At 52.3% G+C, this 27931-nt stretch overlaps 2 protein-coding genes across 2 annotated transcripts; both read left to right on the top strand.

Moving 5' to 3' along the window:
- Positions 1-11682: 11682 nt before the first annotated feature.
- Positions 11683-13009, top strand: LOC124662560 (uncharacterized protein At4g15970-like). Its single transcript, XM_047200380.1, has 2 exons — positions 11683-11883; positions 12005-13009. The coding sequence occupies exons 1-2, from the start codon at positions 11683-11685 to the stop codon at positions 13007-13009; spliced, it is 1206 nt and encodes a 401-aa protein (XP_047056336.1).
- Positions 13010-19739: 6730 nt separating this feature from the next.
- On the top strand, positions 19740-22152 carry LOC124662561 (uncharacterized protein At4g15970-like). Its single transcript, XM_047200381.1, has 3 exons — positions 19740-19931; positions 20019-20387; positions 21625-22152. Exons 1-3 carry the CDS (start codon positions 19740-19742, stop codon positions 22150-22152), a joined length of 1089 nt encoding a protein of 362 aa, XP_047056337.1.
- Positions 22153-27931: the final 5779 nt, after the last annotated feature.

Consider the following 27931-nt stretch of genomic DNA (forward strand, 5'->3'; position numbering starts at 1 on the left):
CACCGCGGCCTCGCGCCGCGTCGCCTTCTCGGACGGCTCGATCTCGAGCGGGCTGCCCCCACCGCCGCGGTTCGACCCCGCTGACTACACGGCGGACGAGGACATCGCCGCAATCGCGGCGAGGCTGGAGAAGGAGGCGCCCGCACTCAAGCCAGGCGACTTCGTCGCCGAGGCGGCCCTCGGCACGGTGACGAAGCTCGTCGAGGAGAAGTCCGCGCGCAACGCTGGCAAGAAGCAGGAGTGGCGCCGCGAGCAGGTGGCGTAGGACGAGGTCTACATCGAGCTCGACAACGAGTAGGCTGCCGGCTCCGCCGCCGCGGCACGTAGCTCCGGTAGATTTATTGTTACTGCATTTTGTTCGCCACGGCGGCGCCATTGACATAGAGAAGCAGAGCACTAGGCTCCGCTGTTGAACTCCGTGTTTGTATGAACAATGACGCGAATCAAATGTTTGAATTTGCAGTTTATTTATCGCGTATCTGAACTGCGTGTGCTGTTTTCGAACCCCAAATCCGAGTTGGGTACCCTGGATACGCGGATTTGGGATTTGGGGTTTGCCGTATCTGTTAGAGATGCTCTGAGCGTTTGGCGGTCTGTCCTCCCCGCTCCCGGACGAGCTTGTTCGCTCTGGGAGTCGTGGTACACGCCGCGGATGCAGTAGGCCGCCGGGGAGTTCTCGTTCTCTTCCAGCCGTGAGAGGTTGTGCCCTTAATTGTTGTTGTTGTGCAGTTGGTGTTGAACACTTCCCTCGTTATCATCGTGGTGGACACTGTCAACTCGATGAGCTGCTCTCGCGTGGTTGTTCTGTGCCGGCGTGGTGGGAGCAGAGGAAGGACGCGACCAAGAAGACTACTTCCGCTGTGGTCCACGGAGAAGATGCATGGAGGACGTCCACGGCGAGGCCATGCAAAATTTCTGCCTGAGGAACGTTCTCCGATCAACGAAGACCTGGAGGTCACATCTGTGTCCGCTCGCTCTCTGAGCCCACTGGAGCGACGCCCACAACCAGCCCTGGCCGAGTGCCTCCTTCCGTCCTCAACTCTAGCGAAACCCGTCGAAAGCAAGTTCCGGCGATTGGAACTCTCGATTTTGATCGCAAAATTGGATCGATTTGGTTTGATGCATGGCCACGATTGCTCCTGTATTTAAAGACTCAAAAAGAGACAGAGAAGGGAAAACGAGAGGACAACTCGGGTCTAGCCAGGATACCAAAGTTTCTATATGATGAGTTTCCTTCACGAGCACGAACGGACCGACCTAACATGAGGGAGGGAAGACTGTATCGATCAACCAAACCACGGATACACTTCGTACTTTATTATTAGGTATATATATAGATAGATATACTGGTTAAAAAAAGTTCTACACCCTGTGTCATCGTCCGGATTACCTAGGATTAGATCCCCCGTCTCATAGTAGCATTCGTTGGTGAAAAAAGGGAAACGAGAGGAAACCCTAGCCTCCGGGTCGCTCTCGGGCGACTCCGAGGCGACCCCCGCGCCTCCGCCATAACCCCCTCCCAAACCTCGCCTTCTGCCCCCACTGCTGCCAGATGAGGCCGTCCCACGGCGGACGGAGGCGACAGGGAGCACTCTCCCCCAAAAATCAAACCCCCAAGTTCCTCCCCTTCCTCGCGTGCCCAGGTGCGCCGCCGGCCCGGCCATGCTCGTCTTCGTTGCCCCATGCTCATCCATCCGCGGATGTGCTCCTTCTCGGGGGCCTGCTGGCGTGCTCGGCCCCTTTTCGCGCCGGCGGCACGAGTTCCTGCGGCCGCGCCCCTGGCGAAGAACCTGCTGATGCTGCCTTCATCGCGTGGTCCTGCGCTTCGCCACCCTTGGTGGCGGGCGCCTGCCTCTCTGATCCTCCTTCCCCGTGGTTCTGGCCGTGGAGGCCAGGGGTCTAGGCCAGGGCCTGCCAGCTGCGCTCCTGTCCTCTTTGGACCATCGGTGGTTCGACCGCTGCCAGACCGGTGGCCCGTGTCCACCTTGGATGTGGTTTACGTCGTGTGGGAGAGGTCGACCTGTCCCGACGTGCGTGCCATTTCTCCGAGAGAAATCTCTGTTCCGAGCATGGTCCGGAACTGGCGGTGACGGTGCTCTCTGCGTCGTTCTTCCTCCTTGGGCGCACCGTTCTGGAGCTTCGCACATGTCAGACAGATGTGCCTCTCGTCTTCCCACCAGGCCTTGGGGTGTATCCTTCTGGGGCTAGCTGTTGTCATGGTGGCCCAGGCGGGGCTGCCTGGACGTCCTGGGGTGGCCTCGGCTATCGTTGCCCTTCGACCACGCGGGTGGCACACCGGTGTCGTCGCCCCAGTCTTGGCTATCCGATGCCCTTCGATTGTGCTTGGTCTCGGCAGTATATCGCCCTTCGGCTTCGCCGACAGCACACCGGTGTCATCACACGGTCTCGGCTATCCGACGCCTTTCGACCGTGCCAGTGATGCTTCTTCGTGTGCCCAATGTCTGGTGTCCACGTATTCCGCTGCCTGTTCCTCTGGGCTGCTTTCCTTCGGTGTGGAGGTATCACCGGAGGCCTCCCTGGCGGACGGCTTGAGGCCCTCAAGGCGGCGGTCTGGTTGTGACTTTGCTCTGGTTCACGCCTTGTGGCATGACTTGATTATGCATCGCCATTCGACCACGGGGTCGACACACTGTGTTTGGTCTCGGTTTTGCAGGCCCTTTGTCGTCGGTCGCCTTGCCAAGTCGTGGTGCTCTTCCTTTGAGATGCTTGCCTCCCAGGGGTTCGGTTGGCTTCGTATGCTAACCTCCCCCTTCCTTTTGTTCCCTGTTTCTAGTAGGTTTTTCGGTATTTTTTTCTATTTTCTCTCCCTTGTACCCCTGTATTTCTCCAATCTGTTTGTAAGAACTTGAGCTTCCCAGGCTACTTTCGATGTAATGCAACAAGCGGTGGGGATTTCCCCCGTCAACCTCGAAAAAAATTAATAGCATTCGTTTCAGCCAGTCTATCTCTCCTTCTCTAAAAAAATGGCGCGTATTCAATATTTTCTTAGGGTTGACTTTCTAGGAATCATCATGTGGACATAGTTTCTGTTCTACTCGAAGATTTGTGTCTCCTCCATAATTGTATTTCCAAGCTTCCACAAGTCACAAAACAAATCACCTGTGTAGCTATGTGATAAAAAGTAACTCGTGCAAATTGCATAACAAGTTAGGAAATTTGTGAACTGCTAAAAATCATAAGCTTATACATATTTATGTTAGGTTACAAAATTTGGAACTTAGTATGCAGCTCGAATATTTACTTATTTAGTAATTTTTGTACATACCATAATTGTTCATATTTTAAGTTCAGAACTTTGCGCGTACATACCATTATCCATTCTCTACAATGCATGCTTTTTTCGCAATTTTCTGAACTTACCCCCAAAATATACTTTCGGGGATAGGCATATAGCGCATTGCCGCATTCTAGGTTACAAAAATTCCGCCAAGCTAGGCGTTGCATATGACAACTCTTTGCAAACGGAACCGACTGTTTCGCGTCTCCCTCCTGCGAACAGAGGCGGCGGCGTGACCTCCCTCCCTCCAATCTCCTCTAGCCAGGGCGCTGATCCCCTCTTCTCCACTTGCCGCTCCGGCGGCAGGAGGGAGGGGGGATCTCGTTCCTTTGATATGTATGTAGGGTTAGGGCTTGTCTGCTATGGTGCGTCGTTGGGGTGGTGGAAGCGGCGCCCGAGCAAATAAATCTGCCTCAACTCTACTCCCTGTTGACGTCAGAAACCCCCTGGCGGGCAGAGACGGGCAACACAGTAGAGCCGGGAACAACTAGGGCTGCGGCTGGCCCCAGTCCCTCAGAGCGACGGCCCGCAAAGCCTCCTGGTCGCACGTCCGATGTTTATCACAAGGGCGTGCCACCCGACCTATACCTGGTCGGGAAGGTGTGGATGATGCCTCGCTTAGTTTCCTGCGGGGCACACACGTAAACGTTAAATACGAGCCTCGATCGGCTCTCGGGTTATCTCGTGAATCGGCTCAAAGAGCCGATCCACCCATGATCCGGACGGGGTGTCCGAATATATGGTGGTCCTGCTTGATCAAGGTAAAGCTAATGAGATCTACGACGATTTAGGGTTTTCACCGCATAATCGGATCATCCTACTCACGATTGGGCCTCGCGCTCGCGCACGGTGACCGTAAGCCGATCCTAGACAGGGCCTAAAAACCAACACGAGGTTGATCCCCGGAACATCCTTTCTAGGGCTAGCAAACGCCACCCTACACGCCGCTGGATCCTCCAACCCTTTGTAAGGCCTAACTATTGCGGATGTTAAACTAATCCTTGATGAAACAAGGAGCAACCGTAACGGATCAGATCTACTAAACTATGATCAAGCGGGGTGCCGCCCCTACACCTAAGATAGGTGTAAGGGCGGCTAGACATGCAAGGGTTGCACTACGATAGCATATAATATGAAGAACAATGCTAACCCTAACATATCTAAGATAACTACGTTGCTCGCCATCAAAAAGGCTTCAGTACGAGCAACGCATGAACAACGTGGGTAGGCTTGTGCTGCCTAGATCGCAAGATGCGATCTAGGCAGCATGGTGCTTCCGGTAGAAACCCTCGAGACGAAGGAGTTGGCGATGCGCCGAGATTTGTTTGTGGTTGAACGTTGGTTGTTGTTTATTCCATAAACCCTAGATACATATTTATAGTCCAGCGGACTTTCTAATGTGGGCGTGCACCAAACCGTGCACGAGATAAACTCTAACTTTTAATCTAGATACAATCTATTGTAATTAAAGATACAGGGGCAATCTAGCCCAAGTTCTCCGAACAAGGCCGCTTCAGAGATCTTCCACGTGTAATCTTCCAAGTCCATCTTGATCGCGGCCCACCTCCTGATTTAGCCAAAATCTGGTGATAACACATGCCCCCCTGGTTTTGGTAATGATAATTTCAAAACCACTCGTTTTTCTCCGAGGGGTCATGTCGTGGCAGAGCGGAACCGTCACGGTATGCTTCATCATGACGACTTGCCTTCCCAACTTCTCTGCACGATTTGACGAGTTTTGGCACCATGTCCTCGAAAATCGCTCGAAAATTAAATCCCCATCTCCTTTCATTTAACCGCATCGAACAGTTCTCCTCTTCATCCTCTTCGCATTAGCACTTCCAAAAACTCCTCCTCTGCCACAATGTCTTCTTCCTCCTCCGCCTCGTCGGATCTTTCCACCCAGTCCTCTTCGTCTCGCGAGCCGACGCCGGAGCCGAACCCGGCGGCGGTCCACGCGGCCAACATCCGCCGCGCCATTGAAGCCGGGGAGGAGTCGAGCCATGACTTCTCCCTCTGGTCGGAGGATGACAAATCCTCGACGGACGGGGAGAGTGACCTCCGCTTCCTCGCCGACGGGGAATCGGAGGAGGAGAGCGATGACGATCGCTTCTCCTGGGATGACTTCACCACCTCCGAGGAGGTGAAGGAGGAGGAAGAGGAGGACGACGACGACAGCTTCCCCGACGAGCCGCCGGCCAAGCGCCATTGCCCCTGGCCGGGGAATCTGAGTGACTTCGACAGCGACGACGATGACGACGACGAGGAAGACGAGGACAACGAAGGTCCTGTCGGCGGCCGGCCGGAGCAGCGACGACGAGCCGGCCGGGAGCAGCGCCGACAGCGGCGATGACGGCGACGACGAGGGCAGCAACGGCCCGTAGATAGGGCCCTTAGCATAGGATCAGTAGCCGTAGACGGGGCAATGTATCCCCTTAGTACTCCCTTTTGAGAGCAATCAGCTCTTCTGTGTAAGAAATCTGGTTTATCAATGAAGAAATTCCCCAATTTGATTTCGCCGATTTCCCTTAGGATAATTTAGCCGATTGTCCTTCGTGCTGATTCTGCCGATTGTCAATTGGGTCAAAGCCCAGTGAGCCGACGGCAGCGCGTCGGTCCCTCACGATAAATTTCGAGATAGATCCATCCGGACCCAAACTCCCGGTCAAACAAGACCAAGCCATAATCGCGCAAATCCTAGGACTTGTAAAAACAGATCTCACATGATGGCATGTTAAACTTAGCGGCAAAACCCCTGAAATAATGTCCAGTCTCCTTATTAACTTTAAATTTCAGACATTCTTCTGCCGCATTATCCTCTCCAAATTCCGCTCACTCAGCTCCGGCAGTTTCCTTCTGCAATAATTCACCATCTTTCAAACGAGCCGTGATGAAAAGTGAGCCGATTTCGACAAAATCGGCTAAACCTTGAAGGCGAGCTGCCCCCCGAGCCTCGGCCAAGGCGAGGATAAAAATGGACCAGCCTAATGGACCATCACCGGCTTCCCAAGCGTGGTGCCGCATCAGCCGATTCCAACAAGCCGGTTTCCCAGATCATCGACATTTCAGGGCGGGCTCGATCACGTCCAAGAGAGCTATCCTGCAGGGCCACCAGCCGATCACCTTTCTTCCGTTGGCATTCGATACGGTGGATGATTACCCACAGTTCCATGGACAAGGCTGACTTGCATGCCAACATTCCTCTGATAGTACTGCTCGAGCCGGCAGCTCTGGCAACTTTGCGCACTTGTACTAAGGTCGATGACCGTGCATCGGCTCCGCATCACGAAACACCTCAAAAGGGATCATTGAATCTAACCAGCCCATCTACCGAGTCGGCAATCGGCTTCGGGCAGGTGTCTACAACGAGCCCCGGGCTTGTCGGCTGAATCGACTGGCATGCTGAAAACTGATAATTTTGCAATATCAGTACCATTCTTCAGACAAGTCGTGATGCAGAGTCAGCCGATTCCAACAAAATTGGCTTTCTGTAGCACAGGATCCTTCGGGTCAAGCTCCCCCCCGAGCTTCAGTCGGGGCGAGAATAGCAGTGAACCGACCGCGTCGGTTATCCTCGGTTTCCAACTCGTAATGCAGCATCAACCGATAACAAAAATCGGTTCTTCAGAGCGAAGAAATTTCAGGGCGAGCTGCCCTTGCCATTAGTCAGGGTTACGATCCGCAATCCTGCAGTCCTGGTTCTAGAAGATGTCACGTTCCTCGCTGCTAACGCTGCTGAACTTGAAGACTTGGAACTAGGGGTCCTTGAAGGGAAGACCCACTTCCTGCTCCATTGATCCTTAAGTCGATGTCTGCACATCGGCTGTGCTCAAAATTTTTCGAATTTTTTGAGATTTTTTTTTTACGCGGCCGACTTATGCATCGGCCCCCACACTCCAATACCCATCACCAAGGGATGAGCTACTTCTACTGCATATCTTCGTGTTTTATCCACTAGGTGCCCCCGAGCCGATTCTATCCGGAGAATTGATGGTATCGGCTCCGTTGGATAACATGTTGAACCCGAGCGAGAATGGATGGTGAAGATAATTTTGGCCGATTGCTGGGATCGGCCTCCAAGTTGCTTGTTCGATGAAGGTTTTGTAATGTTCCTTCATGGACTTTTTTGGGGCCGATCATAAAGATCAGCCTCGCCACGTTTGTTCATCGGCGTTCGCTTTGTTACACGATCGGGCCTGTGGATAAAACCAGCCTAACCCCGTTCTTTGTCACGTCGATGCGCTCGCGGTCGTCCAAATTGATGCTCGAGAGTGGCTCTTGGCCCGATGTCTCCCAAACGTCCATGCCGGCTGTTGAAACTTCGACCGAATCATCCGCGTGGACGACTTCTACTTCATCTCCATCCCACTGTATCAGGCATTGGTGCATCGTGGATGGAATGCAACAGTTGGCGTGGATCCAATCTCTCCCTAGTAGGACAGCGTAGGTACTCTTGCTATCGACGATAAAGAACGTCGTAGGGACAGTTTTCCTTCCTACGGTCAGATCCACATTCAGAACACCTTGTGCGTCAGATGCTTGGCCGTTGAAATCTCTCAATGTTACGTTGGTCTTGATCAGATCCGAGCTGGAGCGTCCCAACCGACGTAGCATGGAGTATGGCATAATGTTAACTGCCGCCCCGGTGTCTACCAACATCTTGTTGACAGGCTGCCCATTGATGTAACCTCGCAAGTACAGGGCCTTCAGATGCCTGTAACTTCTTTCTTTTGGCTTCTCAAAGATGACCGGCCGTGGGCCGCAGTCTAATTGTGCCATAGGTGCTTCATATAATCTTGGAGCGCTAAACTCCGTTGGAAGAATGAAGACCATGTTTGTGCCAGCCGATGTATCATCATCGGCTTTCCTCTGCTTGGGGCGCCACTCTTTTCTTTGTGGCCGACCTTCTTCGTCCAAGGTTCGCCGAATTTTGGCGGCCAGATCAGGACGTGCCTTCCTTAGCGTGTGCAGATACAATCTTTCAGCTTCTTCCAACCCACGCGGACGCTGAACCCTTCGCTTTTGGGAACGGCTGAGCCCATCGGGGCACCACCGGGCCGATGATATTTATCTTCTTCATCATCGTCCTCTAGTTCCTCGAGATCTTCCACCCGAGCGGACTCAGCATGCTTGTTCCGAGGCGGGAGAGGCCCTAGACGCTTGAACACGGACACGTTAGCGGCATCCTTCTTCCTTTGCTTGCATTCTGGGCAGTTCTCGATTGTTGGCGATCGGCTCATTCCTGAGTCCCAGCAATGTTTGAAGAACGGACAGTCCCAGTGCCTATCCATGTCATCCTGCCCCCTTGACCTTCCTTCGGCGCGACGATTGTACCCGTCGTTGCTTCTATCATGTTGACGGTACCTCCTGACCTCTGCATCAGACCGACAATTTCTCTCATCATCTACGTCGTAGCGCCGACGTCGGTCGTACTGCTGCTCATATTTGTTGAGGAGATGCTCGGAGAGTGGACGTTGATACCGCACACTTCTCACTTCCTCTTCTGTCAGGTACCGTCTATCATCATCTCGGGGCCGGTCGCGTGGATCGGCCTCCTCTTTGTCCTTGCCACGGGAGTGGCTGCTTTCTGCTTCGTCTTTGCCATGGCGGCTCGCAAGCCCTGCCATGTTGACACCAAAGGAGAACTTTGGCTGGCCTATGGAGTGGCTGAGATCCACCATGTTGACGCCAGGCGACGGACGTGAGTCTCTACCGAGCTTGATATCGTGCGGCTGGGTCTTCTCAGAGGAGCCGATGAGTTCGGCTTCGAGGGTTGCCTTGATATCGTCATGTTTCCTTTTGAGCTCCTAGGGCAAATCCTCGTACTTCAGCGACCTGGTGCGTTCTTCTGACGGGGCGGACAGGTCCACTCCATCGAGTGCGCCTTCAGGTGTGAAACCCTTCCACCTGACGCCATGGGAGCGGGTTCGGTGGAAAGAGCCGATGAGTTCGGCTTCGAGGACTGCCTTGATCTCGTCATGTTTCTTCTTGAGCTCTTCAGGCAGATCCTCGTACGTGACCGGAGTATCTTCCGCCATCTCGGATGTAGACGGCGATGTTGTGGATGTCGAAGGGTGTCCCACCGGGCGTGCCAGAATGTGTTGACGTCAGAAACCCCCTGGCGGGAAGAGACGGGCAACACGGTAGAGCCGGGAACAACTAGGGCTGCGGCTGGCCCCAGTCCCTCAGAGCGACGGCCCGCAAAGCCTCCCGGTCGCACGTCCGATGTTTATCACAAGGGCGTGCCACCGACCTATACCGGTCGGGAAGGTGTGGATGATGCCTCGCTTAGTTTCTGCGGGGCACACACGTAAACGTTAAATACGAGCCTCGATCGGCTCTCGGGTTATCTCGTGAATCGGCTCAAAGAGCCGATCCACCCATGATCCGGACGGGGTGTCCGAATATATGGTGGTCCTGCTTGATCAAGGTAAAGCTAATGAGATCTACGACGATTTAGGGTTTTCACCGCATAATCGGATCATCCTACTCACGATTGGGCCTCGCGCTCGCGCACGGTGACCGTAAGCCGATCCTAGACAGGGCCTAAAAACCAACACGAGGTTGATCCCCGGAACATCCTTTCTAGGGCTAGCAAACGCCACCCTACACGCCGCTGGATCCTCCAACCCTTTGTAAGGCCTAACTATTGCGGATGTTAAACTAATCCTTGATGAAACAAGGAGCAACCGTAACGGATCAGATCTACTAAACTATGATCAAGCGGGGTGCCGCCCTACACCTAAGATAGGTGTAAGGGCGGCTAGACATGCAAGGGTTGCACTACGATAGCATATAATATGAAGAACAATGCTAACCCTAACATATCTAAGATAACTACGTTGCTCGCCATCAAAAAGGCTTCGGTACGAGCAACGCATGAACAACGTGGGTAGGCTTGTCGCTGCCTAGATCGCAAGATGCGATCTAGGCAGCATGGTGCTTACCGGTAGAAACCCTCGAGACGAAGGAGTTGGCGATGCGCCGAGATTTGTTTGTGGTTGAACGTTGGTTGTTGTTTATTCCATAAACCCTAGATACATATTTATAGTCCAGCGGACTTTCTAATGTGGGCGTGCACCAAACCGTGCACGAGATAAACTCTAACTTTTAATCTAGATACAATCTATTGTAATTAAAGATACAGGCGCAATCTAGCCCAAATTCTCCGAACAAGGCCGCTTCAGAGATCTTCCACGTGTAATCTTCCAAGTCCATCTTGATCGCGGCCCACCTCCTGATTTAGCCAAAATCTGGTGATAACACTCCCACACCGACGGCGACCTTCACGGTGGCGTTTCAGAGTTGATGACAATGTGTGCTTGTCGATCCTTCAGATCGGCAGCGTGGTTTTCTCGCCGCTTCTTCAGATCTGGCAAGATTTGTTTCTCGACGTGTCGGTGGCGTTCGTCGTTATCTGCGGCGGCGCTGGGGGCCGGGGCGAGATGGATGCTCTGGAGCAAGGATGTTGGTCTGGAGGTGGTGGTTCTATCGCTGTTCACCGACTTCGTCGTCGGGATGTGATGGATCTTTGTCCAAGATAGCACGGGGACGTCCCCGGTCGACATGCCACATCGACATGTGCCTCGTTGCTTGCAATGGGCCTGTTCGTCGACTCACAATGCCTCGTTGGCGATGGTGCTCTTTTTGATCTGGCAATGGTGGAGGCTCGCCGTCTCTTCCAGCGCACGTCTAGACGGCGTTGGAGTTTGGCGGTGGCCACTGGCTTCAGCTAGTGCAAAAAATCCAAGAGATAGTTTTGTATCTTCTGTCCTTTATGTTTTTTCCTGCAAAGTTTCCAGGACAAATAAACTGTTTTCTTCTGATCTCTCTCGTGGTCTGTCTGTTAGCTTCCACGTTTATTTAAAATAATTCCGCCAAGCTAGATGAGCTATGCCAAGCCGGAATAACAGCGCAGAGACAGTGCGCACGCTTTCTGTAGCTCCATCAATCCCAGAGGCCTTAGTCAACTTCGTCTTCTTGCCGTAGCGTACACGGAGTGACGTAAAGAACGGGCCGGGATCAGAGGTTCGCGTGTCGGCGTAGCAGCAGATACTGTACTACTATGATGATCGCCGGACAACCATGCATCGAGATCAATGGATGACCTTGCACGGAATGGACCTTGCTTCGCCTGCATATGGCCGTCGTCTGAAGAGTACATCACACCCAATTTGCACATGGAGTAAGTGTTTATTTGCAGACTCCATCTCGCCCTCTTCCTCGGTCGCGACAACATATTTTGGGGACGAGCGGTCGGGTTGCCTTCTTCTTCTCCGCGGAGACTTGGTCCACGACATTCACTTGCTCACTTCGCAAGCTGATATAGCATTATTTGCCTCTATACCACCATCAACATTCAACAAGGGGTCGTGGCAATCGACATGGGCAGCCTACATGACGGCGCCAGCGTTAGCCACTCGGTGTCGTTCATCCTCGGGGCTCTTGTGCCCACCTTGCTACTCTTCTTCCTCGCTTCCGACCGGGTCGGCGAGAAGCTGGCAAGCATCTCAAGCTTCGCTAATGGATCAGCTCATCAGCAGATGAGCCCAAATCTCCCCGGCAACGGATCGGCCGGCAAAAAGGTTAGGCGTAACTAGCTCACCATCACAGTAAGTACATACAGTTTGCACTGTGTTGGTGCACCCGGACTCGGGTGACGTCTAAATTCTGAAAGTCTTAAACATTCTCGGGCCACGTACACAGGGGGAGAGGTTATTCCCAGGGCTGGCGGAGCTGCTGCCGAAGGTGGCGACGGACGACCGGACAGTGATCATCACGTCGGTGAACGAGGCGTTCGCGCGGCCGGGCTCTCTGCTGGACCTCTTCCGCGAGAGCTTCTATGCCGGCGACGGGATCGCGCACTTCCTAAACCATACTCTCATCGTCGCCGTCGACGCCGCGGCCTACCACCACTGCCGTCGCGTGCACCCGCACTGCTACCTCCTCGAGGTGACGGCTCTGACGTCCATGAACCTGAGCTCCGCTAACGACTTCATGAGCGACGCCTACCTGGAGCTCGTCTGGGCCAAGCTCGAAGTGCAACAGCGCGTCCTCCAGCTCGGCTACAACTTCCTCTTCACGGACGTGGACATCGTGTGGTTTCGGGACCCGTTCCGGCACATCGGCGTGCACACGGACATGGCGACGTCGTGCGACATCTACTCCGGCGACGCCGACGCCCTCGACGGCAACTGGCCCAACACGGGCTTCTACTACGTGAAGGCGACGGGGCGGACGGTGGAGATGTTGCGGCGGTGGCGGGCAGCGCGGTGGCGCTTCCCGCGGGACCACGAGCAGACCATCTTCAACCAAATCAAGCACGAGTTGGCCGCCGCGGACGGCGACCTGCGGCTGCGGTTCCAGTTCCTCGACACGGCTATCTTCGGCGGATTCTGCCGGCTGTTCCGCAACGACATGACCAGGGCGTGCACGATGCACGCCAACTGCTGCTTCGGCCTTGGGAACAAGTTGAGCGATCTCCGGGACGTGCTTGCGCAGTGGAAGAACTACACGGCGGTGACGCCGCTTGGGAGAAGGAATGCCAAGGCCGCTGGGAGGAGCTTCGGTTGGCGCGTTCCGGCCAAGTGCGGGACGCCTGACAAGAGGGCGCCGAGCCGCCGACGGGCTCTTGATCCCGGTCGCCTCGTGTTTGGTTATTTATTTGCCGAGTCATCCTTTGTTGAAGGTGGAGAACCACGACCTCTTTAGAGCATCTCTAGCACACCCCCAATTGGTCAAACTCGTAAATTTTTTGGAGGTTTGTTTGCATATCAATCCCGCGGCCTTTACAGTTGGGGTTTTTGCAGGCCAACCTAGATACAGTCAACGCTCTCGCGACAGCTCGCTCCAACACAGCTCGCCGATAAACTCGCCGGAGTCCGGTCAAATTCCGGCGAACTTCCACGTAATTCGACAGAAGATAAGGCAAAATCGAACCGCGCTCGCCGGAATTGGCCGCCGGTTGAATTCGGGCAGAGGTGGTCGAGCAGCGCGCCGAGGATGCTTGGGGCAGCCGAGCGCGGGGCGTGGGCGGGCATGGCCAGCAGCTAGCGGCGCGGGCGGGATGCTGAGCGCGGGGGCGGGCTACTGAGCGCGGCGTGGCCAGCAGCCGGCGTGCGGGCGCGGGCGTGGCTAGCAGCCGGCGTGCGAGCGCGGGGCGGCTGACCGCGGGGCGTGGGCGGGCATGGCCGGTGCGGGGCGGCCGAGCGTGGGCCGATGGCGTGGTGTGGCGGCGCGGGGTGGGGTCGGGAAGAAGAAGAAGGTGGAGAGTAAAAAACCGTCACTGGGTTGGAATATTCGGCAATATGCTATTTTACAGCCGTGGAGGCATTTTTCAGCCTCCAAATCGTGAATTTTCAACCTGTAAACGCGTATTTGGGGTTTGCAGTTTGAGGTTTCTGCTAGAGATGTTCTTACGGAGGTTTGTACATGGTTGAAGGCTACGGCGAGGGATACTTTTCCCAACATGGGTGGCAACATAATTTACGGATTAGGCCACCTCTTTCACCTTAGGTGTTTTTACAACTGCTCAAGATTGATATGTAATTCGCCTTTAGTTTTTTACTTTCATAATACTTGAGACTTGGAAAAACGAATGTGTGCATCCTAGCTATGCAAAAACCAGGTTTAATTGCTTCATAAAGTAATAAAGTGTCCATTATCGAAAATTTGTCGAGGCATCCCACCGTGCTGCTTAATTTGCACTTTAGCTCGAGAGATAAAAGGCTACTAATGCATTTAGACATTTGCAATTTTTTTTAAGTTGACTAGAGTTGAACTCCAAGCGTGCTGATCCTCGGCTAGCTAAGAATTAACATAATTAGTAGTTCTTAGTAGAATAAAAATTAATCTCGTGATTAGTAGACTGATGCAACGTCAAATTTGCATCGTGATTCGTTTATTAAGTTGCAAGTTAGATTGCAGCTAGGATTTTTTTTTCATTTTTCAATTACAAGTGGGTTGGGACTAGAAAAAATGTCTCTAAACCATTAGAATTACTTCGTGATATGTGGTAATGGTGAGTTACAACATGCATCAACTAAGATTCAATAACCTTATTCTACTTAGAACGAAGTTAGTTCTCAGTAGGCTCAGAACTAGTCACGCCCAAGAATTAACTTAAGGATCCAGTTAAGTTCCAAATCAGCTTTGCATCACAATAGATGTCGTCTTATGAGTTATAATTGGTGTTGCAACTGAAACTTTTAGTTGCTAGTGAGGTTATAACTAAGATAGCAAGTGTTTTATAAGTCGAATTTTCCAATGCAAGCTGAGTTGGAACTGAAATTTTGTATGTTGCAAGTCGGGTTGCAACTATTTTTTTTTTTTAAATGGTTTATGCAGTACAAAAGTTATTCACACAATAAAGTATATTCATACAGTGCAAAATCGTGAGGAACTATCATTTGATTGAGAGTTCAGCTAATTCTTAGTCGACCGGAAATTAGGCAACCCTTTACTTTTAAGTGTCTGGCTAACTTTCAAGTTCAAACTTTAAAAGCAACCAAAAATGGTACACACATTGACTCAATTAAAATAACGTTCTGAAAAAGAGAGAGAGATGAATAAAAAGTATGTATATAAGAGCAGCTCTAGCAGAGAAGCCGGAATTTTTGCCAAAAAGGAGCACATGCCCCAACGAATTGTTAGAAAAGATCACCTACAAAAAAAATTGACAAAAGAGACCACTTTCCTGTGGCCGCAGGACGTGCCAGGCGACATGTGGCACCTGCCGCCGTTCCTTGTGGCAGCAAGGCCTGCCGTCGCTCTGACTGGCGGCACGTTAGGAGGTCAGGCCCGCTCCGTTAGCCAGGCGTTGAGGCAGTGGCCCAGGCCTAGCTATAGATGAGAGCAACTGTACTGCGGATCGAAGTAGAAAATTAGATTTCGTCTCATTGCAGTTGGGTTTTACTCGTTGCCTTGTTTCCTGGATGGCTCCGTGTCGCTGGATCCGTGGGCGTGACAGTGGTGGCCCTGTTATTGGAGTTTTGACTCAGGCCATCTCCAACGACTCAAAAAATGCGTTTTGGATCAGGCCCCAACGGCTCGATGAACAGTGACCGTGATGTCCGCAGATCCCAAATATGCATCGAGTTTGCGTCTTCGCGGTTGCGCCGAGTGACCGCTGAATCTGGTCCGAGTGTGTCTGAGTAGGTTCGCGTAGACAGACGGAATGGCCGAGCACGCTCCAGCAGGACGACCCAAGCAGACCGACTCCTCCGACCCGACCCATCCGTTCACCAAATTTGGGAAATGGATGTGTCGGCGCGGACGATGTGCGACAATGCTCACAAATAGGCGTCGACAGGGGCGTCGACACTGCCGTATTGGGGGCGCCGGTACTGCATTCTCTATTTGGGGATGCTGCTCCCACACCGGTGCCCCCAAACCGGCGGCCCCGGTAGAACGAAATTTGTACAAATTTAAACTTAAAAACTAAAAAACATCCAGCGGTGCCGGGAGTCGAAGGCGTTGAAGTCCAAGTCGTCGCCATCGTCGCTGGATGCCCCGAAGGACTAGTTGTCATCCTCGTCGGCCTCCTCCTCGTCGGCCTTCTCCTCCTTTGGCGCCGGCAGCTCGGAAGGCCCGTCGAGGTCGACGAAGTTGGCACTGTGGTCCCTGGAGGACCACACCGCCACCTGCCGTGGGTCGATCGCGATATGCCGGTAGTCTTCGTCGACGGAACGGCCGATCATGAAGTTCATGCCGGGGAACTCCCCCTCGTCATCGTCGCCACGGAGGGCCGCCTGTGCCTCGGCCTCCTTCTCCCACCATTTCTTCTTCGCCGATGGAAATACACGTCCCCGTCCTCCTCCCCGCCGCCGACATCGTCCCCGTCCAACGACGCATTTTTCTCGAATTTCTATTTTTTATAACATGAAAACATAATTTACATAGTAAAAGAAAGGAAAAAACCTAAGAACGCCTGCGCCTACTAGTTCTCCTCGTTGCCGTCGATCACGTCCGTCATGTTGTCCGGGAACTCAAACTTCCGGCCCTCCGCCATGGCCAACTGCCATTCCTGAAAAATGCACGCGACGTAGTCGTCGCTATCGTCCATGGCCTCCTCGTTGTGGTATGCGAGCGCCTTGCTGTAGTCCTCATCGTCGTCGCCGTCGTCGTCGTGGTCGTCCTGCGCAGGCGTCGGTGCCTACCGTCTTCCATGACGAGGCGCCGTTGGACGGTCGAAGGGGAAGTCCCTGTCGCCCAGAAACCCCACCCCCCTCCCCGGATCCTTCTCGGACTCGAGATAGCTGCGCCGGCTGTCGGAGTCGATGGCGTAGGCGGGATCGGCGCGGAGGCCTGGCGGCAGCTACCGCGGTGGAGGTGTGGGCGATGGCAGGAACTATGCCGGTCGACTTTTAAGGCCGGCCGCGCGCGGCAAACGATGCTATTGAAGGCGGCGTAGAAGCCCAGCCGCTGCCCGCCAGCACGCGCGCAGAAGAGGCATCCGCAACATTGATGGCAAAGGTTGCGGCGCAAACGCGGAAGCGCTGATCGCAGAAGCGATGGCCGCGGAAGCGATGGCCTCGATACAGGCTCGCTGCTAGGCGGGCCCGGTAGAGAAGCGAGTGGTTACTTGGGCCGTCCGCGCAACGTCCGCCGCGGCGCATTCCAGACGCAAATATGCACTGGGTTTGCGTCACTTCGGACTCCCTGATCACTATGTGTCGCCCAGTGATACCACACGCATTTTCGGTCGGACGGACGCAAACAATCACTCAGCTTCCGTTTGTGTCGTCCGTTTGGAGATGTCCTAACACCTACCGGCAACCAACAGTAGTGGCAGAACCAGCAGACCAAGAAACTACGAGGGAATCACATACTCCGTATATTGTTTCCCGTGTTAAGCTGAGCCTTTTAATGGCGTGTTGTTAATTGTTATTTTGATGTGCAATGTCGGCCTGCAGGGGCTGGCCACAGACGTAAAGCGCGCGCCGTACAATCTTGCCGCCTACACCAGTGGCGGCATGGTCCGCTGCTATAACGTCCAGCCAACGGAGCGGTCTGGTTTCCTAACGTGCCGCCAGTGAGAGCGGCGGCAAGCCCTGCCGCCACTAGCGACGGCGGCAGCTGCCACGTGGTGCTTGGCGCGTCCTGCCGCCACAGACAGGTGGTCTTTTTTGGCAATTTTTTTCACAGGTGGTCTCTTCTGACAATTTATTGAGGCATGTGGTCTTTTTTGGCAAAAATTCGAGGAGCCGCGGCCTATTGGGCACGAGGGAGGACGAAACTACAAACCAAGGTCGAAGTGGAGTATTACGATGGAGCACCCAGGTGCCCATGCACCTCGTAATTTGAAAATTGAATAATTCTTTTTAAATGGTGTGTTCCAACTAAGATACTAGCTGGAAAGTACGGTGGACGATGGCTAGGAGCTTACCGGATGTATCGGCCTGTACCGGTTGCGAACAAACCTCTATGTGGAATGGAACTGTTGGGAATTATCTAAGAGACTAAATTATGAACTACTTCTCTAATCTATTCATATGATAAAAAGCTTGGCCTGAATTGGGTCTGAAAGTAGGTGCCCGGATGAACTTGGATCCCATGCTTCTTCGTGGGTTGCTTCTTTTATACCCTTGGCCATGGGCATTGCGGTATGGCGGAGGGGTTGCTGCCGTTGAGATGACGGTGCTAGACTCCTTGGTCAATACGTACTCTTCTCCTTATCATCGGCCTTCCAGGGAGTTTTGCACTGTAGGTGATGTCGGGGCGTACGACCCGGACCTTCGTGCATGGCTACGCTGCCCAGTAGACTGGGATGTAACCCGATGGGGAAGTCGGTTTTCTCCTGTGTTGGGGGGAACTTGGGGGACGCGAATGGAAAATTAATCCTATTTGGGGATGCGACTAGAGATTCTATTAGAGCGGAAAATTGACGGGTTGTCTAAAATTGGAGGAAAAGATTGACTGGTGGTTGAAAATATTGTATCTAAAATGATTCAACCTTTTTTTATATGTAAAATACTACACTATATTATTAGTTTCAAAATTAGGTTCTCAAATCATTTGTAATTACTTATAAATCAAATGAGTTTCGAACTATTTAATGCATATAATTCAAATTTGAGCAATATGTATAAAATACCTCTAAATGTAAGGAAAATACATATTGTATTGTAGATGTGCTCTGCACCGTCCATCACGGCCTCGTGGTGCCGCTGTCTCCTGAATCCCTGTACACCTACCTAAAGAGCTCACGATAGGAAGAACAAAACTGGTGCCACATCCCGCAGTTTCGCGCCTAATGAAGGCCAACTGAGGGATGAAGCCGTGCCACCTCTTTGTCGCATGGCTGCGGTTCGCATTGCGCCTCCTCCCCTCGTGTTGTCCCCCGCGCTGCCGGCCCACACGACCATGTGAGCTCCTTCCTCGCCAACTTTGGCAAATAAGGAAGCCCGTCACCACCGTGTCCTCCTCGGGTGGAGGGGAAGCAACCAAGATGCGGCCAAAGCCCTACCTTGTCAAACACGGCTACCTCAAATATTTTCTTTGATATAGATCACATATGGTTAGAATATTTTGCACATAGCAATAAAACTACATAAATGGTAAAGAATTTTTTGTTTCTATTCTTGTTCTCTCACAACCAATAGCCATGTATCATAACCTAATCATTATACAATTGCAACATTCATCGATTATATAGGGATAGATCACCATAACTCCCCCATGCTTAGATCAGTTGGCTAGGATAAATAGAGTTTTATTGCAATATTACACTTGCCCGTCGGCTATAAATGATGATGCCCGACGGTGAAGCTAAAACTATCGGCTATAAAAGCTAATATTCGACCATGAAAAAAAATCGTCAGATACTAATAGCCGAGAGTTAGTTTTTCACCATCGGGAAATTGGTCATACAGTTGGTTATTGGCATCATATCCGAGAGTTAGCCGATAACCGTCGGCCAATACTTCTACTATCGGTTATGATTATGTTCACTGACGGGCCGTTGGCTATAAATAGTCACCGTCGGAAAAAATGGGATATCTAGTAGTGTCCCTGAGGTTCGGCTTCAGAGATTCCGGAGGGAACTGGCATTGAGGGGATTAAATCCCATCTAAATCAAAATTATCCCTGATCCCTCCCAATCAACTTCAATAACAAGGCCTCAGTCAACTTCGTGTTCTTGCCGTACGTACATGGAGTGACGTAAAGAATGGGATCAGAGGTTTCGCGACTTGGCGTGGCAGCAGATACGATACTCGCCGGTCGAGAACCATCCATTAAACTAATGAAATGCACATGGGAGCACTTGGATTGACCTTGTTTCGCGTGCATATGGTCGTCGTCTGTACGGCAAACTTAATTTGCATATGCAGTAGTGTTCATGTTCATCGTTCAAGGAGTGTTTGCAAGTTACCTTCTTCGCAAGCTAACATAGTGACATAGCACTACACCTCTACCATCAACGAGGGTCGTTGCCATCGACATGGGCAGCCCGCATGACGGCGCCAGGGTCAGCCACGCCGTCTCGTTCCTCCTCGGGGCTCTTCTCCCCGGCCTCTTGCTATTCTTCCTCGCTTCCGACAGGGTCGGCGAGCAGCTGTCAAGCATAGCGAGCTTGGCAAACGGATCACCTCATCAGCAGACTACCCATGCCAACCTCTCAACCGATGGTTCAGCTGCCGAAAAGGTGAATATGTATGTGCAGTTTAATTTGCAGTAGTGTGTAGCCCAAAATTACGAATTTGTATGCCCACATGCGCAGGAGGAGGAGAGCTTCCCGGGCATGCCGGAGTTGTTGTCCAAGGTTGCCATGGACGACCGGACGGTTATCATCACGCTAGTCAACGAAGCTTGGTCGGCGGAGGGGTCGCTGTTGGATCTCTTCCGCGCGAGCTTCCACGACGGCGAGGGGATCGCACACCTCCTCAACCACACCCTCATCGTCGCCGTCGACCCCGGCGCCATGGCGCGCTGTGAGGCCGTGCACCCACACTGCTACTTCCTCGAGGTCGCGGCTACCAATGTCAGCTCCGCCAACCGCTTCATGAGCAAGAGCTTCATGGAGCTCGTCTGGGCCAAGCTCTCCCTCCAGCAGCGCATCCTCCAGCTCGGCTACAACTATCTCTACACTGTATGTTGGCTAGCTGCATATCCATGCCTTAAGTTATTTTCGAGAATGCATGTCTCTTAAGTTGTCATTTTTCCATTCCTCAAAGAGTGAACCGAAGTATGCTCGTTGTAAGAGCATGTCTAACAGGCCCCGTATAACCCGCCCACCCCGTAAAATTCCGGCGACATACGGGGCAGGCGCGGTTCGGGCCGTCTAGCAGGCCCCGTATTCGGGCCGCCCCGTTTCGGCGGAATACGGGGCCCATGAAATCGGCCCCGTCGCCCCGTACATATAGTGGGCGCAGGTGCGAGTGAGGGGTTAACCCCTCACTCGCAACCCTAGCTCCGCCGCGCGCCGCCGCCTCCTCCTCCTGCTCCGGCGAGCAATTAGCCGCTCCCCCGCCACGCATTCCACCCCAAAAGCTAGGATGGACTCCCGCCGCCGCAGTGGGTCCTCGCCGGCGAGCGGATCGAAGCGATCCCGCTCGCCGGACACCGTAGAGGAAGCGTGGCGGCCGAAGTGCAAACTCTCGGCCGCCGGCAGCCCGTCGCGCGGCCTCGCAAGTACGCCGGCGCGCTGTACGTGCCGGACCCGCTCCGCGAGTTCGCCGCGGGTGGGCGGTGGTACAAGCGAGGACCCGCCGCTCAAGCCGATGAGCGGCGAGGCGTTCGAGAAATGGCGCGCGCGGTGGCTGCGCGACCGCGCGGCGTTGGCGGAATGGAGGGCGACCATCGGCAGCGGCGGCAGCGGCGGAGGAAGCGGAGGCGGCGAGGAGGAAGCGGCGGCGGCGGAAGAGGAGGAAGAGGAGGCGGCCTACCGCCGTGCGGTCGCCTTGTCCGAGCGGATGCCGCCGAAAGCGGCGGCGGAGGCGGAGGAGGAGGCGGCGGCCATCGCCGCCGTCCGGGAGTTCGAGCGCGGCAGGCGCGGGAGGCCCGGGAGGCGCGGGAGGAGGCGGCGAGGATCGCCTTCATCCCCTACGTCATCCTCGGACGAGTAGAGGTAGGTTAAGTAGCATGATCCGTAGTACGATCCGTAGTATATGATCAAAATGTGTGTATGCTCCCTACTATGATCAATGAAGATGAACTTCCCGGGGTTTTAATTTTTGAAAATACGGGGCGAAATACGGGGTCTGCTAGACGGCATGGCTCGAAATGGAGCAGTTTTTCGATACGGGGCGAAATTAGAGCCTTATACGGGGCAGCGAAATACGGGGCCTGTTAGACATGCTCTAATGCGCCGTTAATGTTGTATCCAGGATGTGGATATTGTGTGGTTCCGCGACCCATTCCGGCACATCAGTCTATACGCCGACATGGCCATTTCCACCGACTTCTTCAGCGGCGACCCCGACGACGCCGTGAAGAACGCGCCTAACACCGGCTTCTACTACGTCAAGTCGACAAACCGGACGGTGGAGATGCTGAGGCGCTGGAGGGCTGCGAGGTCGTTGCCCCGGCCGGGCGGCGGCGGCCCGACCAACGACCAGGGGATCTTCAATGAGATCAAGGCCGGCCTCGTTGCCGGCGACCTGCAGATCAGGTTAGTGTTCCTAGATACGGTGTTCTTCGACGGTTTCTGCCGGCTCCACGGTGAGATGGACAAGGTCTGCACGATGCATGCCAACTGCTGCATCGGGCTCGAGACCAAGGTGCACGACCTGAGGAATGCGGTCGCCGACTGGAAGAACTACTCGAGCCTTATACCGCCGGAGAAGAGGGGCGCCCATCTCAAGTGGAGGTACCCTGCCGAGTGCCACGAGTCGATTAAAACACTTTTAGGGTGAAAATGCTAAACCAACGGGATGTTTGTTACGGACGAGGCTTATGGGAGGACCTTTTAGCTCCATTGACATTGATATATATCATCGTTAGTAATGTTTGTCAAGTAGGACGTGTGATGTGATGATGTGGTATGTATGGGCGAAATGTCTAATTGTCCATCATTTTCTTCCCACGGGCTATTTTCATGTCCAAGGCAAGGCATTCCCCAAAAAAACCACAGTTAAATATCATAGTTACAAAACAAATGTTATTTAGCTTGTTTTACCTGAGAGCACACAAATGGCATGATTGGCTCGAGTCACACATTGTCAAGCCTAAAAATTTGGCAAATATGATAGCCACAAAAGTGTGCCAAAAAATTAGGCACAACAAAGTGGGAAAAACCACACAATTTAGCAAAAAGTCGCTCTTGGTGAGAAATGGACAAGGTCTGCATGATGCAAGCCAACTACTGCATCGGGGCTCGAGACCAAGGTGCACGACCTAAGGAACGTGGTCACCTTACACATCCAGACAAGACGGGGCGGCCAACTCAAGTGGAGGTACCCTGCCGAGTGCCACAAGTCGATTAAACCACTTTTAGGGCCTCTCCATTGACATTGATATAGTAGAAGGCGACACTTCTTTCCCCATCGCTCCCAAACCACACATGCTCTCTCCGATCGCCTCCAGATCCAGGGCCGGTTGGCCCCACCCCTCTCCTCTCAAGCGGCGGCGGCCAGCGACGAGAAGGGCGAGGGTCCCCTCCATGTATAGCTTTAGTTTAGGTCTAGTTTTTTGTTGTGTTGTTGGCTCTATGCCGTTAGTTTGGAGTAGTTCACCGGGGCTTGGCCGTCTCCGGCGGTTTCCGCTGGTCATCCTCTTCTTCGTGGGGGCGGAGAGGGGTTGTACTGCTGGCATCTCCGTGAATAAGGTTGTTGTTGGTTCTCCAGATCTGAATCTGGAGGCCTGTGGTGGTGCAGCTCGGTCGGTTGCTAATTCACTTATTCTTCTCTTCAACCACCAAGATGATGGAGGAGCGAAGAGGTGTGTGTGCGGGGGGGGGGGGGGAGATCCATGTCGACTTGCACGACAAGGTCCGCTTCTTTGCTACCTTCAGGAATTCGACATGGGACAGCGATGGCCCGTCTTGCCTTCGCTTCATATGGCCAGTTGGCAGCCCTCCTCAGCTGGTGGCTCCTCAACCTCCAGGCCGCAACCCACTTCGGAGGATGTTCAACTCCGGCTGAAGATTCCACTGAGATGATGCCCCAAGTGGTTCGTCCCCGGCGACGACGCTGCTCCGGCTGTTGAGCTTTCCATGGTCGAAGATTCCACTGACATTGATATCATCGTTGGCATCGTTTCTCAAGTAGGACTTGTGTTGTGATGATGTGGAAATATATGTATGGACGAATGTCTAATTGTCCATCCTTTATTCTTCTCACATGCTATTTTCATGTCCAAGGCAAGGCATTTGAACAAAACTTATTACATATCAAAGTTATAATATAGCAAAAGTTATTTAGCTTGTTTTTTCCTGATACTCATGAACTCGAACTAGGAACACAAAGATCTTTATTGGCTCCCAGTCACGCTTTGTTAAGCCTAAATAGTTGGCAAAAGTGACGACCACAAAAGCGTGGCTAAAATATCGGGCGACACAAAGGATAATAAAATTTGGTATGACAAGTATTTTGTGTATGACAAGTATTTAAAGAAAAAGATACGTAGATAAATCTATTTTGAAATTGATGGAATATATGTACATTGACCAACAAACCCTTCCACAGATTCAAAAGTGAAATAGATAGCAACTACTTCCTTCTTTTTAATTAGGATGTATATTAGTTTTGATCAAATTTAAACTTTCTAAACTTCAACCAAATATATAGAAAATAATTTCTACATATACAACATCAACTCAATGTTATTAGAACCATCGTGAAATATATTTTCATAGTGTAAGCATTTAATATTATGAAAGTTAATATATTGACGTATGTCTCGTTGAGCCACATGTGCTAAACTTTAGCCGCAGATTTAGGAGTATCTTCTAAAAATTTGCAATGTTTGCTCTAGCATAACTGTACGTGTTTTTTCTCCTGATGTCAAGGAGAATTATTCTCAAACAAAAAAGAGGTTACTTTTAACCGTACGTAGATTTAGGAGTAACGTTTTTTTGAGATTTTTTTTCTAGCATAACTGGACCGTGCTGCGATGTGTGGGGTGTCCCAATTGTCCGTCGAGGGGATGGGCTGGGCTTTTTTGTTCGACAAGGCTGAAGTATGAGTTTATGTCCCCCAACAAGCCACCCTAAAAAAAAAAGTCCCCCAACAAGCTATGCCTTCTAGTTTAGTCAAATGATTTCATGAGCTCATTGTCGATGACAGGTAGTCACTAGTCAGGGATGCAACGACATGGTACAAGGACAATTGTGAGCACTAGTTAACAAGATCTTAACCTGCACATATACTTTCGAATAACAGTAAGTAGTAAATCTGAACTGATCAATTTTTTGCAATGCCAAATAGCGGGCTTCAGTTCTGAACCAAAATTACTTTGGCTGCTAGGAGTGATGTTTCAAGATTCAATATATACAACTCATAGATTTAGTACAGAATCAAAATTCGCCTCAAAACTGTATTTGGGTTTTCTCCAGATGTTAAGGACTTATTCTCAAACAAAAAGTGGTTACTTTTACTCTTTGAGAATAACAACAGGGCTCCACATATTCAAGCACCTTTGATGAAATTGATTAAGAAGAACAAGCAAATGAATACATGATCAATAGCAAAGTACATATAAGCGCTTTCATTTTCCTCCCAAACACACATTGAATAATATTCTTGGATATTATTCCACAAATTATTCCACCGGCCCTAGGCCATAGTAACTTGGTGCACCGCTCAAACAGTTGAGAAATTTCATGCTACAGAGATAAACCAACCGCAGATCCATATTAACAACAGTATGAGAAGCTGAAGAAACAACAGAGAAGTCCAGAATTGGGCGCTTAGTCAGTCATATTGTGTCGTCTTGTTCTGTCGATCCCTCTTGACGGCCAGACTCATCTGCCTATCTCTGTCTTTCCTGAGCTGCTTCTTCTCATGGGCCGGCAGGTCCTCTTCCTCGCCACCGCCGCCGGCAGCCCTGGTGAGCCCCAAGTTGTCCCGGAAGAGCGGAACGTTGAGGTTGAAGTGAGCATCGAAGCCCTCGCCGATGTACTGCCTGAGGAAGTTGAGCTGGACCAGCTTCACCCACCGCTTGGGGACCTTGACGCAAGGCTCATCCGATTCCTCCGGGTCCGGGCGCTCGTTGTTCTTTACCTTCTCCAAGTCCTCGATCTTCTGCTTGTTCCTCTTGAGCAAATCGTCGATCTGCCGGAACAGGGCGATCTCCTCGGCGTGCTCGTTCTTGAGCGCGTGCTTTTCGTCCGGGAACGCGAGCTCGGCCACCCTGCTCTCGAGCAGCGGCATGTCCCCGGGCCTCGACTCCGCTCGCTTGTCGTAGCGCCAGCGAGGCGGCAGGGGCTGGCGAGGCAGGATGTTGAGCTCGATGCACACGGCCAGGGCCTCGCCGGCCGCGGCCCTGACGGCGGTGTCGTCGGCATTGAGGAGCTTGGCGATGAGGACGAACGGGGTGACGCGCACGGTGCCGCGCGCGGCGGGGAGGACAGCCGTCCACGCAGACATGGCGGCGGCCAGGACCCGCGGGACGGCGGCGGGCCCGGGCTCTCCCATCACCTCCCAGATGGCCTTGAGGGTGCGCCTGGTGTCCGCCGGACTTTTCCCGCAGGCGAGGGTGGCGGCGGCGAGGCAGCCGATCGCGGCGACGGCCCTCTCCGCGTCGGACGGCGAGGAGGGGAGCATCCCCGAGAGGCGGTCGAGGTCGAAGAGCCTGTCGAGGACGGGGACCTCGGCCTTGGCGCCGACGGTGAGCGCGTAGAGGCCGACGGCGCGGTAGGCGTCCCTGCGCTCCGTGGCGGACCCGGTTTTGAGGAGGTGGAAGCAGCGGTCGAGGGCCTGCTCGTACTCGTAGTGGTCGTAGCGGTAGTCGTCGGCGGAGACGAAGCCCTCGAGCGCCGCGGCGAGGTCCTTGAGGCCTTCCGCGCGCACGACGCGCTTGTTCTGGTGCAGCGCCCGGATGCAGCTCTCGATCGAGAACGCCGGCGCGGGAGGTTCGCCGGAGTTGGAACCGACGCACGCCATGGAGACCTGAATGCGGAGGGGATCGGATCGCTTGGTGTAGTGGGTTGGGTGAGGACGGCGAGGACGGCGGCGCGGTATATGTAACGGCCGGAGGAGCAGGACGAGATCTCGCAATCAATTTCGTAACGGCCACGCACCCACGGCCCAGTTTCAACGGGAAGGAAGACGGTAGACCTGGACGTTTCGTGGCGGCCACGCACCCACGGCCCGTTTTGACGAGGGCCGTTTCGTGACAGCCAGGCAACCAGGCGCAATGAGAACCGGGGTAAATTGTAAAATGGCCTGTTTGTTAGGGGCTGCGGGTGGGCAATCCCCGAGTGGGCCGGTCAGATTTGTGAAGCTTTAATTTTGTCACCATAGTTCTCTGAAAAATATCCCTAAAAAAAGTTCTCTGAAAAATCATTCTATAAAAAAGGTTTTCTGAAAGAAAGTTGTGTTGCCATAATCATCAACAACGCAGACTGAAAGTACATCCATGTTCACTAATGCAATTTTGAGTGTAGTTCACATGCTAACTTGACAAAGTCTTGGAGGACACTTAACATTTGAGAAAATTGGCACTACCTCGAAAATTTGATTTTGCATTTACTTTTGAATGAGAGATATGGTGTACTATAGAAAGGATCACACATGTTCCCACTTCTGATCTTCTTGGGTCAAAGGTATAAATATGGGTGTGGCTATTTCTCGGTCAACTGAGAACTAACTTTGTTCTCACTTAGATGATGTCATCAAATTTAAGTTGCATCTCATGTTGCAACTCATCACTAGCACGAATCACGATGCAAATCAAATGTGTAAGACTTAACTGAGCATGAAGTAAGATCTCGGCTAGCTGAGAAGTAGCTAATCCCCATAAATATAGATAAAGAAAAAGTTCCACTATTATAGGAGAAAGTAATGTGTCCGGAGAAAAACTAACCGACTTTAAACTACTACTCATTGCACTTACTTTCTACACTTTGTTCAAATCTTTTGGAAATCTTTGGTGCTTTGAGTGATTCATTTTAGATATCTTTTGCAACCGCTCAGTATTAAAGTACTAGCCAACTTATGTTACCCTTTGGTTTGGTTGGTGTGCACCTCCTAGCCAGCTAGGAGTCACTTGAAAACCTTCATGTTATGTATAGGAGAAAAGAAGTCTATGCATGCCGAAAATTGTGTATTTTATGTGAAGATCTATCCCTAGTGATTGGGCGTACACTTTTTTGTGAAGATCTTTCCCTAGGAATATGTTGGTATGTCTGACCGTTGAATTGTGTTCTTATGATTACGTGTTTAATCTTATCCGCTTAGGATGAGAGAATGCGCTATTAATCACGTATTTGTATTTGGGACCCTCTCAACTAAACGCCTTTACGTTCATGCAATTTGCTTTTTCGCATATCAGTATGCATGCTTAGGATATATGATGTAGGATGGAAGATGCAAACTCTCTCGAATAATTCCTCATAGATCCAACATGTTTATCTCTTTTCTTGACACAAACACTTTTCTCCGAACCACCATACAACCAGGTACCAGGAGGGACTTTCTATTCCCCCTATGGCATGCTACAGTATGAAAAAATATGCTTGAGATGGCTTTAGAT

This window comes from Lolium rigidum, chromosome 6, assembly GCF_022539505.1.
Source record: "Lolium rigidum isolate FL_2022 chromosome 6, APGP_CSIRO_Lrig_0.1, whole genome shotgun sequence".
In the NCBI taxonomy this organism is placed as follows: Eukaryota; Viridiplantae; Streptophyta; class Magnoliopsida; order Poales; family Poaceae; genus Lolium; species Lolium rigidum.

Bases quoted from the DNA above. Each gene is read 5' to 3' on its own strand.
- LOC124662560 (XM_047200380.1), top strand. From the start codon at position 11,683: ATGGGCAGCCTACATGACGGCGCCAGCGTTAGCCACTCGGTGTCGTTC. The intron at 11,884-12,004 runs GTTAGGCGTAAC...CCACGTACACAG, and splicing joins ACGGATCGGCCGGCAAAAAG to GGGGAGAGGTTATTCCCAGG.
- LOC124662561 (XM_047200381.1), top strand. From the start codon at position 19,740: ATGGGCAGCCCGCATGACGGCGCCAGGGTCAGCCACGCCGTCTCGTTC. The intron at 19,932-20,018 runs GCTGCCGAAAAG...CCACATGCGCAG, and splicing joins ACCTCTCAACCGATGGTTCA to GAGGAGGAGAGCTTCCCGGG. The intron at 20,388-21,624 runs GTATGTTGGCTA...TGTTGTATCCAG, and splicing joins GCTACAACTATCTCTACACT to GATGTGGATATTGTGTGGTT.